This window comes from Babylonia areolata, chromosome 24 (assembly GCF_041734735.1).
Source record: "Babylonia areolata isolate BAREFJ2019XMU chromosome 24, ASM4173473v1, whole genome shotgun sequence".
NCBI lineage: Eukaryota > Metazoa > Mollusca > Gastropoda > Neogastropoda > Buccinidae > Babylonia > Babylonia areolata.
Window position 1 is genome coordinate 5,284,624 of NC_134899.1, and position 14,916 is coordinate 5,299,539.

The 14,916-nt window shown below is 40.0% G+C and overlaps 1 protein-coding gene across 5 annotated transcripts in view; it reads left to right on the forward strand.

The window, feature by feature from the left end:
- Positions 1-14,916, forward strand: part of LOC143299175 (FHF complex subunit HOOK-interacting protein 1B-like) — a 54,405-nt gene that overhangs the window by 11,944 nt on the left and 27,545 nt on the right. For 4 of the 5 annotated variants that reach the window (XM_076612313.1, XM_076612315.1, XM_076612317.1 and 1 more), the window contains exons 4-7: positions 1,003-1,467; positions 4,893-5,051; positions 6,011-6,097; positions 11,057-11,104. In XM_076612313.1, coding sequence (XP_076468428.1) covers positions 1,003-1,467; positions 4,893-5,051; positions 6,011-6,097; positions 11,057-11,104 — 759 coding nt within the window. The remainder of the gene's footprint in view (positions 1-1,002; positions 1,468-4,892; positions 5,052-6,010; positions 6,098-11,056; positions 11,105-14,916) is intronic. The other variant, XM_076612314.1, reaches the window with a different exon arrangement.

Sequence of the window (14,916 nt, forward strand, 5' to 3'; positions counted from 1 at the left end):
TGGATGCTAGTCATTCGGATAAGATGATATACAGAGGTCTCATGTGTAGCATGCACTTATCATAGGTAAAAGAACCCAAAAGGTTGTCTCCGGCAAAATCTGTAGAAAAATCCACTTTGACAACATACACTTGCAGGCAGATTAACTCTTTCCGGACGAAGGAATGCTCACGCATTCCTACACAAAACGTATTCGGTTTCGGACGAAGGAATGGAATAGCATTCTCCGAAAGTAAAATTCCATCATGCGCTGTACACGTGATTTTGTGATTAGCCAAGCAGAGTGCGCTATTCTGGGTCACTCCACAATCGAATAGTATGATTGGTTAGTCTATGATGTGTGGCCTGTCTTGCACACACGCTGACAAAGTCACTGACCGGTCGTCTGCTCGCGTGCCAGCCTGTCAGCAAAGCGGGCTCTTCTCAAAATGTTGTGAAGCGAACAAGGCAGTGACGGCAATGTTTTTGGGTTGCCGAAGTACTTGAAATGCTACAAACTGAAGGGTCGGACATTGAAGAGGTGGATGATGACGAAGAAGAAAGCGAATTTAATGCAGAAAGCGAGCATGGGTATGGTGATTCGGGGTGAAAAATTGGCAGTATTTTCTGCACATGGCAAAACTGTAAAAATAAGATGGGAAATTTGATTTTTTTATATGTAATAGCTCAACACGTAATAAACCAATTCTGAAAGTTTCATTTTCTTACACAGTATTTTGTATTTTTTGTAATTTTTTTCCAAACCCTTACAAATGGGCCGTCTGTGGGGAAAAGCAAGGGAGAAAACTTGTCGTCCCGAGTGAGTTAAAGAAAAAGGGTGGTGCTGCACTGTAGTGGCGCAGTGTCCCAAGTTAGAGCAGCCAGATTCACACAGAGAGATTGATCTGTTGTGACAAAGAGCACAACACAATATACGTGACACTGAGAATGATAATTGTGCCTTTCAATAATGTTCATTCCCCTTCAAGAAGTGTGGCTGAACACCACTGTTTGTGGGCCACAGGTGCTGGAGACATTCTGCGCATGGTGCACGGGTCAGAGGGAGCACCAGGAGAAGCTGTGCATGGAGCAGCTGCGCATGTACGAGCTGCTCATCTCCCAGAGCCGCCAGCTGCTGCTCATCCACCGCCCTGTCATCCGGCCCCTGCTGCGCCTGCTCATGGCCGCTGCCGAGTCGCGGCAGCCCGGCTCGGACTCCGAGTCTGAGCTGGAGTTCCGTCTGGTGCTGGTGCTGCACCAGATCTGCACCTGCATCTCGCAGCAGACGGTGATCCTGGAGAGCTTCTTCACCACGGAGGCAGACCATGGGCCTGCCAAGTTCCTCATCTTCTCCCTGCTGATCCCCTACATCCACAGGGAGGGCCCCATCGGACAACGGGCCCGCGATGCCCTGCTGCTGCTGATGACCCTGTCGGCCATCCACCCCCACATCGGCCACTACATTGCTGACAACTCCGACTTCTGTCCTGTGAGTGGGGTGGCTGTGGGGGTGTCACAACTAGTTCTTTGGTGTTGGGTGGATGCGACAATGCTGACTTTAGTCCTGTGAGTTTGGGTTGTGAGTGTGTCAGAACTGGTTCTTTGGTGTTCAGTGGACAGGGACAATGCTGACTTTTGTCAAGTGAGTTTGGGTTGTTCTTTGGTGTGGGCATTGGTGGGGAAACAAGTCTGACTTTTGTCTTTGAGTGTGCATTGTGATTGTGTCAGAACTGTTGGTCTTGTGGGGGGGGACAACTCTTTCCTCTGATGAGTTCAGTAGTGTGTGTGTGTCAAAACTGTTCTTTGGTGTTGGGGAAGGGGCATGCCTGCATGGGGGTGTGGACAACTCAGACCTTTGTCCCATGTGTGTGTGTCAGAACTGCTCTTCTCAAAAATGTAATCCAGTTCAAGGAACTACTATATATGTTCATGATATATATGTTGGAAATTCTGAGCATGTGTTTCAGGCTTTATGATTATTCTAGTGTATGTCGGGTTCTTTCTGAAATTATGCTCAACCCGATTTATTCTTTAGTTTTCAAGATCTTTTCAAAACCCGTCACAAACTGGTAACTTTTAATTATTTTGAACCATAACAAGTCATATCTGATGACCAATGATGTAAACAATTTCTCTTCTCTTATGACAATAATCAATCATACTCTGTGTGACCAATCTGAATAACTTCATTGAAATAGAAAATCATTAGTCCAGCTCAGACATAGGTATCGTTGTCTTTAACATTTCTTTGCAGTTTAACACGTAACTGTGGATAGCTCTAAAAAGACATGAGAGTTCACATATCAGATTATTACTTAATTGGGAATAATCAATGACAAAACAGAAAGAAAATTGTTACCATACATAGCCCTCTTTAAGAGCATGTGTATGATATCCTCTCCCTCTCTCTCCCCCGAATAAAAAGCATATTGATAGTGAAGGTTTTGCTTGTTTCCTTCTTTGCTGATATTGTTAGTTTGTTGGTATTTTTGTTAATGGTCACAAGGTCAATGATCATTCTACTGTCTTGGCCCAGTAATAATGGATAAACTGCCTTCAGTCCAGCAGGTGGATTCCTCAGTTCTGTTTAAAAAGTCTCTTAAAACACAACCTCTTCCATTTTGCCCACCATCTTGTCGACTGATGTGCTTCTTGTACTTAGGCTGGTTTTCTGTTTGGTTTAAACATTTTTAATATCAAGAGACAAGGTGAAATACAGCGTTCAATTAAGAAAACTTGAGCAACGACAAGCCTGAGCTAATAACATGCTCGTTCATGTGTAACAGGCAATACACAAACGCTATGGCGAAAACACACATTATTTGACAATGAAAAGAAGGTTGAAGTGCAAGACAAAACTAAACAAAACAAGAAAAACAACAACAACCCCCCCAAAAAAAAACCCAAACTACTATTACTGCAACTACCGCTGACAACAACAACAATAATGATATAAATGATAATGATAATACTAACATAGTAGCAACAATAATAATACACTGGTTCTGTGTTTGTGTACACACATGCTTGTTTGTGTGTGGTTTGTCTTATTTGTGAATTTGGTGAATGCATGTATAACATGCATAACTTTCATTGTTAATGTCTTGAGCTCCCTCTCTGCGAGGTGTGAGCGTTAATCTGCATTATTATTATTTATTTTTATTTATTTATTAAGACTTCTTGCTATAGCGCATATTCTTGAAGCTCTATGTGCTTTACAATAGCACTAAAAATATTGGCTCTAACGTCCCCACACAAACATATGCATATAATTTGAAACATAGGTAAGAGAGAACAATTAAAAGAGGTCATGTCAGTTGATTAAATAAAGAAATGCAACAGATATATAAAAAAAAGAAGATAAAAACGAAATAATGATAACAACAAAAAAGTAGACAATTGAAATTGAAAGAACACAAGCACGTATGCGCATACATATATACGTAGGTACATACATACATACATACATACAAAACACACAACATGCGTACACATGCGCGTATGTACGTATGCAGGCACACACGCATGCACGCATGCACCAACAAACACAAGCCACATACCCAGACACACTACTCATGCACTCACTCAGTGACACACATACACGCACCTACAGGCACATACACACACGAACACAGATCAACAATCAAGTAATGCAAACTACTACAACATTACATAAAAAAGAAAAAAAAAGTTCTGTTAAGCATTTCCCTGAAGAAACACCCCACATAACACACACAGAACAAAACTAGAAAGATGAAGCAAATGTTCACAAACACACACATACACACACACACACACACACGAATGACAAACGATTGAAACACACAGGGTACAACATTACGTGATAAAGCAATATTCATCAAACATTTCTAGTAAAAACGTATGTACATTGTTACATTTATGAAATTAAACCTGAAAATGTAAAAATGTACGTATTGTAAAAACACTCACACCTCCACCCCGCTCACATACACTAGCACACACACACACACACACACACACACACACACACACACACACACACACCACTCATCAACAACAACAAAAGCACAACAGATGAACAACTATGAACAACTGAGTAAATAAACTACAACATTACTTCATAAAACAAATTGTGTTACGAATCTCTCACATACATATTTATACATTAGAAAACACAAACACGCACGCACGCACGCACACATGCACGCACACACACATACCAACTCACCCACCCGCACACATGCAACACACAGACACAAGCTCACGCATGTGGGCGTGCAAACACCCGCCACCACCTCTCCCCCTCCCCCTCCCCCCCCCACTCCCCGGCCCCCACACGGACACCACAATCACACACCTCTATTTCATTTCATACAACATTGTATGACTGTCTGAACAGGTGTGTCTTCAGGGCAGTTTTAAACTGTGAGGGGGTTTCAGAGTGACGAGTTGTGAGTGGAAGCTGGTTCCAAACAGTTGTTGCAAAGTGAGAAAAAGATTGCTTGCCATAAGTCTTTGTTTTGATTCGAGGAACAGTAAAGGTTCTATTGTCTGAAGAAGAGCGGAGTTGTCTGGCAGGGGTATGGACATGAAGGAGATCAGAAAGATAGACAGGAAAGTAGGGATCAGTGAGAGAGTTGAAGCAAAGAGTGGATGTTTTATGTTGTATTCTTGCAGAGATTGGGAGCCAGTGAAGTTGTTGAAGGAGTGGCTGTACGTGTTCGTGTTTTCTGACTCTGAAGATCAGTCGTGCTGCTGAATTTTGAACCTTCTGAAGTTTGTCTAGGAGGTACTGAGGAATGGCAGAGAGTAAGGAGTTACAGTAATCAAACTTAGACAGAATGATAGAACAGACGAGAGTTTTATACTACTACTACTATTACTATATATTATTCTGATTATGATTGTTATTGTTGCCGTTGATGGCACAAGGTGCTGGCGACGGGGCTGAGTGGGTTGTACTCATCACTGCCCAGAAAGATCACTCCCCCCTCGGAAGACTGGTTTGCTTTGACTGAGGAGGACTGCCAGAGGATTCCAGACTTGCAGATGTTTCTTAACTCTCTGGAGTTCTGCAATGCTGTTGTACAGGTGAGAGAGAAGAGAAGGGAGGATGGAGGGAGAGAGTGGTGGAGGGACTGGTGTGAGTGCTAGCACCCCTGTTCATGGATATCACTGTATCATCACTATTATGTATATGTGTATGTATGTTTGCATGTTCAAAAGTGGGAGTTTGTGTGCGTGCAGTTGAGTGTGTGTTTATGCACATCTGTTAATGCATATGTCTGTGATTGCATGTGTGTGCATATACATGTAGGTACATTCATGTGTGCACAAATATGAGTGAGAATTTGTGTGTGTGTGTGTGTGTGTGTGTGTGTGTGTTAGGGTGTGCCTGTCTGTGAGTGCTTGGGTTGCTGATAAATATGTGTGCGTCATTGTTCTTTGTACAGGCATTTGTTTGATACACACCTATATCAGTTCATGCATCTTGTCTTGTAGGGAATAGTCATTTTGCCACTGTGGTTAGCACCTTGGACTGTTTATATTTGTCTTCAAGAGTATTTCTCTGATTACTGGACTAGTTTTGTAGATGTCTGAATAGATCTCACACTTGATCCATGTAATTTGTGAGTATGAGAAAAGTAGAGCCAAGTTGTGTAAATTTCCCCACATCGTTTTCATCATCAGAAGACCTTTAAAACGTGATTGAGGATGTTATGAACAAAGTTGACAAGTAGATATCTGCAACATCATCAGCAGCATCATCATCATCTTCATTATATTCATAGTTAATGGAATATCCACAGTGATCATCATGAAACAAAGCAGTTTTTTCCCAAAATGATGTGGCCCATCATTGAAGTTAAGGAAGGTAAACGCACAAATAAAAAAGAAGAAAAAAAAAGAAAAGAAAAAAAAAAAGTAGAAACAAACATCATTTGGCTTTTTTGATGCACACTGTTAAGAACAGCTTGGTTTAAAAATGAACATCAGTGGGGTTTTCTGATGCACACTGTTGAAAACAGCAAGATTTCTTGACGTGGCAGGTGGCCCATCCGTTGGTGCGAGACCAGCTGATCAAGTTCATCTACACTGGATTCCTGCTGCCAGTACTGGGGCCTGCTCTTCACCAGGTACGTAGCGCTGCATGATCTATGGGGGACGGACAAACCATTGTGACTCACACCTTGCACTGTGGTGAATGAGGTTTGTCCATTATCTCAGGAGGATTAAACACTGCTTGTATGTTTTTTAGGAGAGAAAAAAAAAATGTTGCAGATGTAAAATGAGTAAATGGGTATTGACTTTAGATTGTATGTTTTAGGAGAAAAATGTTGCAGATGCAGAACGGGGAAAAGGGTACTAATTTCAGACTTTGCATAACAAATTAACTCTGCAGAGATGGTAGTTAGTTTGTAACCAGCTTTGGGACTGTCAGTGTGATGCTTCAGCTTAAGCATCAGTCTGTGCAATACTTACATTAATTTAAAAAAAAAAAAAAAAAAAAAAAAAGATTCTGCAAATTTATTTTCTTCTTCTTCTTGTTTGGGGATGCAGATTTCAGTGTCAACATATTTCTGTGAATGGGGTTTTACAGATAAACCTATTGTTACCCTGCTCGTTAGGTAGCTGTGTTCTGTCTTTGAGGACTGGGACTGCACAAGCAGACTATATTCGTGTTTCAGTAACCTACAAGATGCTGTTTGTATGGATAATGAAACTTTGATCTGTGTCGTTGATAGGTTTCGTAATGTACTGGCAGATCTGTACATGGCATTGGCGAGGTAGTTTGTAAATCTTCATGCTTAATCCACCAGATGTTACAAAGACTTGAACCACAGGCCTCTTGGACCCTTGAGGTGGAAGTTCATTGTGTTAAATCCATTTGACAGAAGTGCATATCACGAAAAGTGTGTGTTACATAAGGTTCAGAAACAGGAGATCCTGTGTAGCGTGTAAATTAAGTGATGAGCGATGGCATGGATGGATTGGTGCATGCAGATCGAGATTGTCTCTGTGGAATCATTTTGTCAGTTTGGTTATTTTCTGTGGAAATGCTGGGTCATAAGATGCAGATGAAAAAAAAAAGGAATTATAGTGATCTTTAAAACATGATTGATTTGTTTGTTTGTTTATACATTTTTTAAACTTTTGTTTTTGTTTTCATTTATTTTTTCAGTATTTATGTTATGTTATTATCCCATTCCAGAGTCAACAATATTGTTAAGCATTGATATTTGTTGTGGAAGTAAAAATTTCCTTTTTGGTCAGTTGTAGGCACTAGACCTTGGCTCTTATTAGCAATACACATTATTGATCTTCAAAAGAAATCATGCTAGCACAGTTATGTATGGGACATTTCATACAAGATGCCACTTGTTGTATTCTCCTTCTTGAAACTGCATGCTTTGTATTTGTTTGTTTAGTTGTACTTTGAAAATACATTTTCCATATGATTTATTATTGTTCACTGAATAATAAAAAGGGTGGAGGGATGGAAGGCATGATGTGGAGGGGGCACAGGTGTGGGAGAGGGAGGAGAAGGATATTCACAGACACTGCTGTGGCTGCTTAAGTTTTCTTTAAAGACTTATTTATTTTACTGTGATATAGGCGTATTGATTAATTTCAATATTGCAGTCAGTGTCAGCAGCATGTCTTCATTCTTTGACCATTGTGAATATTTTTTAAAGTCTGAAAGTGCAGCTTTTTGGTTCCATTTGATGGATACATTGTTAAACAATCTTTAAAAAAAAAACCAAACCACGTCTGTCCATGATAATTGGAACAATATGCATAGCAGAACTGTCACTTAAGATCAAAATGGTATGAAATTTGTGTGTGTGTGTGTGTATGCACGTGTTTGTTTGGTGTGAGTTTGTCTATATACACATGGGACTACTTACAGAAGTTTTCCTTATTCTTAATTACTGAAGTTTTAGTTCCTGTGGTATTTGCCCTTTAAAATTAAGAATCAGTTTGTGCTTCTGAAATCCTTCGGCCCTTGAAATATTTGGTGGTGGTGAATACTGACAACTTGATATTTGCCTCTGTTTTAGTTATCTGGGTTTTGTGGGAGAGGTATCTTGCATATTCTGCAATTTGACCAATGTTTTGCCATACTTTATGTTTCATAATTGAGTTTTGTTATAGTTAAAACCACATAATATGAGTCACTTTGCTTTGAAATAAAACTTCTGCTTATTTTTTAAATTTAGGGAGGAGGTGAGATAGGGATGATAATTTTTTTAAATGAACAGACTGAAGCTATAAATTTTGTAAAACTTGGGAGTAAACATTTCATCCTGCTCTTTGCAAGAACAACCAGCCCACATGAGAATATGATGGATATCAATGGCAGCACACTTGTTCAAAAGAACAGAATATTTAATTAGGAAAAAACAAAAATAACAACAAAAAGATAGTGTCACCTGGACCCCTCCATTTACTCACAGTGTAAAACTGTGTAAAACTGTTGCTTTTGTCAGGATGATGAGGGGGAGGGGGCATTATCTTCTGGTTCTCGCTGTTGTCTCAACAGTGAATCCATTTTTCTTATTTTTTAAAAACATAGTTCACCCTTAAGTTTGGGGTGTTTATGGTTGTTTTACCAGTGAATTGAATTGTTTTTTTGTTGTTGTTTTTTTTAAAGATATGAAGTTCATCCTGAATTCTTAACAAGATGAAAACCTCTTTATTTTAAAGTTCAGCATAGTTTTACCAGGACAGCAGAAGCATGTTTTGAAAAAGGCAACTGCAGTTCTTATCTTTTCAATTGTTTGGTTTGTTAGTTTGTTAACGTTTGGTTGGAGCTGACAAGAAATAAAATATATATATATAGGATATGTGTGGTGCATGTGTAAGAAAATACTGATAATTGCTTTATTGAAATAGAGTCAGAATTAGAAAAGAAAGCCAAACACCCCATGCAGTCACGAAAATACAGTAAAAAAAAACACAACCAAAACAAACAACAAAACCCAAACCCCCCTCTCCCCTCCCCACCACACAGTACAAATGCATGCATGCATGGAAATGCGCACAAATGCAAGCACACATGTGCTACATTGTTAGTGTTACTAGCATTGGTGATTTTTGAGACTTTTTCCCCTTTTCTGTTTTTTTTTTTCATGACGGTAAAAGTTTGTGCATATGCACGCAGGGTTCACAGTTATAACTAGCCAATTTCTGCGCCATACTTGTGCTTTGGAACTCTGGGACTATTCAGTGTCATCACTTCATGGATGTGTTTCTGAGAGGGTTGCTCAAATTTCCTGACAAACTCTGCAAGTGTCTGTATCTGCTAGGCCTAATTGACGCTGGAATATAGTATGAAAGAAAGTGTTTTCAGCCCAGCCTCAGACTTTCAGAGCTGAATGGATGTCCATAGCAGCACAGTCATCCTTCTTGTGCTCATCCATCATCTTAGAATAAAAATTATCCTGCAATATGTGGCCTTTTTGTGTCACGTTCTCACAGTGAGTTCACTTTCCCCCTCCACTTCAGGTGCTTGTGTTGTGTTCTTGTCAGTGTTTTGGTGTCAGCAGAGTTTTGGGAACTGTGGTTGGAGGGGTGTAGTGGTGATGGTCTTTGCTTCTGGAAAGGTGCTCAATCATTCTGATTCCATGACAGCAGACCAGTTACTGTTGTCGGTAAGGTGGCTTAGTGGGTGGTGGCCTGTGCATGTTGAATCAGAACAGGCTGCAGTGAACATCCTTCTGTGTTTGTGGGCTGCAACTGCCATGTTCACTTGCATCAACAAGTGGGCTTTTACGTGTATAACCATTTCCGCACCACCATGTAGGCAGTTGTACTGCGTTTTTGGAGATGTGTGGGTTAGGTGCGTTCTTGGTTCTAAAAAATGCCAAATACTGACACAGATTTAAAGATCTTTAATGTGCTATTTTATCATCTGTATGTGTTTACTCATTATGAGGGACCAGGTACTAGCAGGTCTGCACATCTGTTGGCCTGGCAGATTGGAAGAATCTCCACCCATAACCCACCAGTCACAGTGACAGGGATTGGAACCCAGGAACCCTCAAAGTCCAACGCTTTAACCACTTGACTGTTGTGACATAACATTAATAGTTTGCTGTGGCATACTGAACCTGTGTATGGCCATGTAAGAAGGATTCAGGATGAGGGGTGTAAGGGTTAAAGCATGGAGAGCTATCAACATTGAAGAAAATCAAACCCTGTTGTGTGGGTGTGGTGTGGACTAGAGAGTTGAGCTTTAACTGCAAGAAGAAAGCAGATTGATCAATGAAACAAAGTGGCAAGTAAGAAAAATTACTTAAGTATCATGAAAGAAATGAGAATACCAGGATTCATGGGAAATATGGCTTGGATGAAAAAAATTATTTTTAAATTTGTGATGTTGACTTTTAACTTTTGCAAACCTCATAAGACAAGTGGCTTAGAAGAAAATATTACTTGAAGACGTATTATTTAAAAAAAAAGAAGTGAATATCTGGATAATTGGATACATCAATATTTTGTTAAATCAGTGATTTTGATTGTCTCTGATTTTGCAATTTTTGTGTTGCTTACATGGCTTGTATTTAACTTTTATATTTCAGATTATTAAAAAAGAAAGAAAGAAATACAAGGAGCTATTATTTTTCCCCATTTTTTATGTATGGTATGATCATTCTTGTTTTATTGCATAATTACTTATCTATTTATTAATTTATTGTGGTCTTTTGTGGTCAGTTGTGTTATAATCAACATGATTTTTTTTTTTTTTAATAATTTTTTTACTGCCATGTTAGATTTTGAGGAGAAATGATAAGTATGTGATTTTTTTTTAAAACTCTGCATAGTGGTTGATTTATTAACTGATTGATTGATTTGCTTTAACTGTAAAGACAGTTTCTGTTAATAAGGCATGGTCATTTCCATAACTTCAACCTTCTTTTCTTTTTTTGTGTGCTTTTTTGGGGGTTTTCTTTGATCATCATTATGATCATCACCACCATCATCAGTCATCATCATCATCTTCAGTACTGTTATGGTGATAATTATTATTCAAGTGATTTTTTTTTTTTTTTACATCTGTCAATCTTGTGTCATGACTCCTCCTCTGACAGGACATCTCTGGCCTTCCTATCCCTCTGCTGGATACTGCGGTGTTTATGGTTAGTAGATCGTCTGTTTCGCAGCCCACCCCACAGCCCACCCCACAGCCCGACCCCCCCTCCCCTTTGATGCTGCATGTTTGGCAGCTGTCTTTTGGCATCTGTCTTTTGGCATCTGAATATCGTTTGTTTTTTCTTCTTCTCTTTTTTGCAATGGAGCTTTGTAGATGGCTGTGGTGCATTTTTGTTTTGAAGAGTTTGGGCTTTTTTTTTCTTTTTTCTTTTTTTTGTTGATGTGGAGGGGGTGTTCTTTTATTCCCTTCCCTTTGGTTTGTTTGTGTTGATTGCTATTGCGTTCTTCATACATACCAGCATGGAGTTGTGTTACGTACTGCGTTATGTTACTTTAACCAGGGGGGTGGCGAGTGGGTTAAAAATTGTTTGTGTTTGAAACTAACATGATTGTCATTGGAAGCGACTGTCCTAATTCTTTTGTTTGCTTTAAAAGGAATTTGTTTTCTTTCTTTAAACAGTGATTTGGATGTTACATTGCTTGTAATGTTTTTTGGATGTCAGTGACAGTTGTTAGTAACATATTTTGGATGCCAGTAACAGTTGTTAGTAACATATTTTGGATGCCAGTAACAGTATGACTTGCTTTTGCTGTGGAAATTATGTGAACCTGACTGATGTGTTCCAAGTTCAATTCAAAACCAATTTTGTCACTTGTGGGAGAGGCTTATTTGGGTTTGAACCTCTCCTACGTGAAAGATCTCTCAGCTTTGCAGGATTTCTTAAGTTCTTTCCAACCTTGCCTGCCTTTATGAATGAACATGCATGCCACTGATTAATTTAGAAGGAAAAAAAAGGTGAGGGGGGGTGGAAGGGGGGCGTGGGGGGGCAAAAGGGGGGGGCGTGGGGGGGCAAAAGGGGGGGCGGGGGGGGGGGAGGGGGGGGGGGCAATGGGGTGCATTCTGTGTGAACCAGAAGAGTGTGCTTAGTGGCACTCAAATGTGAAAATGGTGAATAAAGGTCTGGTGAATTGCTTGTACCTTAAGGCAACTGAATTGAAATTAAAAATGCGAGAAAAAAATTGACAGCTGGTGACTGAGGTGGTTGTTTTTTGTGCAAGTTTTGCAGATTTTTTTTTTGTGTTACATGGCAAAGCCAGGTTACATGTGTTTGGCAGAATCTGTTAACAGGTGTTTGACAGAGCGGTTACATGTGTTTGGTAGAGTCTGGTTACATACGTTTGGCAGTCAGGTTACATGTGTTTGGCAGTCTGGTTAAATGTGTTTTGCAGAATCTGCTGGTCACATGTGTTTGACATGGTCTAGTTACATGTCTTTGGCAGGTCTGGTTACATGTGGTAGGTAGAGTCTGGTTACATGTTGTAGGTAGAGTCTGGTTACGTGTGTTAGGCAGTCAGGTTACATGTTTGGCAGAATCTGCTGGTCACATGTGTTAGGCAGGGTATAGTTACATGTGTTTGGCAGGTCTGGTTACATGTGTTTTGCAGGTCTTGTTATATGTGGTGGGTAGAGTCTGGTTACATGTTTTGGGCAGTCAGGTGACATGTTTGGCTTTGAGGTTACATGTTTTGGGCAGTTTGGTTACATGTGTTTGTCGGGGTCTGGTTACATGCATTGGGAAGAGTGGTTGGAGTGGTTGCATGTGTTTGAGTCTGGTTATATGTATTGGACAGAGCCTGCTGGTTACATGTATTCAACGGAGTCTGGTTATATGCGTTTGGTAGAGTCTGATTACATGTGTTTTCAGAGTTGGGACGTGTGTTTGGCAGAGTCTGGTTATCTGTATTTTGCAGAGTCTAGTCATGTGCGTTTGGCAGTCAGATTATGTTTGTTTGACAGTCTGGATTTCTGTGTTTGGCACAGTCAGCTTATATAATCCTGATAGAAACCAATAACATATATCAAAGACTTGGTTTCTTTATTAAAAGATAAAATACTTCTCTGTTATTTGTGTGTCTGACATGTTGCTGAGGACATGACCGAAATGTGAACAGAGTGACGGACTGTAGCAATGTGGATGTTCTGCTTCAACTGATGCGTCGTAGTTCTGTTGCCTTGCCATTGGCTGTACATCTTGCCTGGAAGTTCATCATCAGAATCAGTGTCTTAGTGTGCACACAACGCTCACAGATATACACACACACAGACATTGACACAGACATACAGACAGACAGACACAACACTCACACCACACACACACACACACACACACACACAGTGTGAATCAGAGAAAAAGAGAGAAAGGAGGGTTTGGGAGGGGGGGGGGATGAAACTCTTAAGCTCTTTTTGAAATTAAAATCAATGTTCTCTTTTATACCAAGAGAGCGAGACTCTCCCAAAATCATCATGTCTTTGGAAAATTGATCCTTCTCAGAAGTCGGAAGTATTGATCTGGACATTCCAGCTTGTGCCTTCCATTCTCTCAGAATGACTTGGAAAGAAATAATTGGTTTCATCAGTTCTTAAATTGGGTAACTGAGTTGATCTTTTGCACCAAGTTGCTGTGCAAATGATGTGGATAGCTTGAGTGAAAATGAAGGGTTTCGTGTGGTTGCATCATATGATTTGATTTGTGGTTTACTGTGGAAGCACTTTGGGAATGCTGAAAGAGTTCCTTTCCAAACATGGTTTTGTGTTCACGGTGTGGGCCTGCTGTGTGTGTGTCTGGGTGCATGTGTTCTGCAGTCTGCACCATTTGATGGGTGTTAGTGTGCTGGTTTCTCCCAGTGTGTCTCATACCCCAGGTTCAGGTCTCCCTTGGGCCGTTTACTGGAGGAGACCCAGCACGAGACAAAAGTCACTTCATGCTCATGTTGAATGAAACACTGCTGTTGTGTCCCACACTTGGCAACACAGAGTTTTTAATAATTGTAAAAATGAACTTTTTTTTTAAAAGACTGGCTTGATAAGCTTGCCTCATGTAAAGGAAATTCCTATGGGTGAAATGGGGGTGAGGGGGTGTGGTGGGAGGTTTTATACATCTGACAGTGTGATAGAAAGCGTGTGGAGAGGGTAGGAGGTTAGTAGGGAGGAGAGGGGAACCTCACAGATATTACATTTATTTGCTTATTTATCATCATTGTCTTTTTTATTTATTTATTTATTTATTTTATTTATTTATCTATTTATTTATTTTATTTTCATTATTATTATTATTATTTATTTATTATTATTATTTTTAAAAATTATATTATTATTATTTATTAAAAAAATTTTTTTTTTATTATTTCATTTTATTTTATTTTATTTATTTTTTCTTAAGGCCTGACAAAGCGTGTCAGGTTACGTTGCTGGTCAGGCATCTGCTTGGCAGATGTGGTGTAGCGTATATAGATTTGTCCGAACGCAGTGATGCCTCCTTGAGCTGCTGAAACTGAAACTGAAACTGTAGACAGTTGTGGGTTAGAAAAATCCATTGGGGATAGCATGGTTGGCTGACTCAACAGCTGTTGCAGGGTTAAAGAAACTGTTGGAGATACTTGGGCTTGCTGTTTTCACAGCTGTTGCTGCCTTGTGTTGCGTATACATTGTCACATTGATCCTAGGTTTGTGTTCATTCTTTGGTGAATGGGATATTTGTATAGTTTGTGTGTGTGTGTGTGTGTGTGTGTGTGCGCGCACACCTCTGGTTCCCTGCCCCAGTTGTGTGCATGCTTGGATGTGCATGTGAATATGTCATGTGAACTTGTTTTCAAGGGTGGATAGTGTTTTTTCTGTGCAGTGGGATGAGTGTTTGTTGAGGGTGTACTTTGTGTGTGTGTGTGTGTGTGTGTGTGTGTGAGAGAGAGAGAGAGAGAGCAGTTGTGGGGAATGGGTGGGAAGGGCAGAAGGGAAATGATG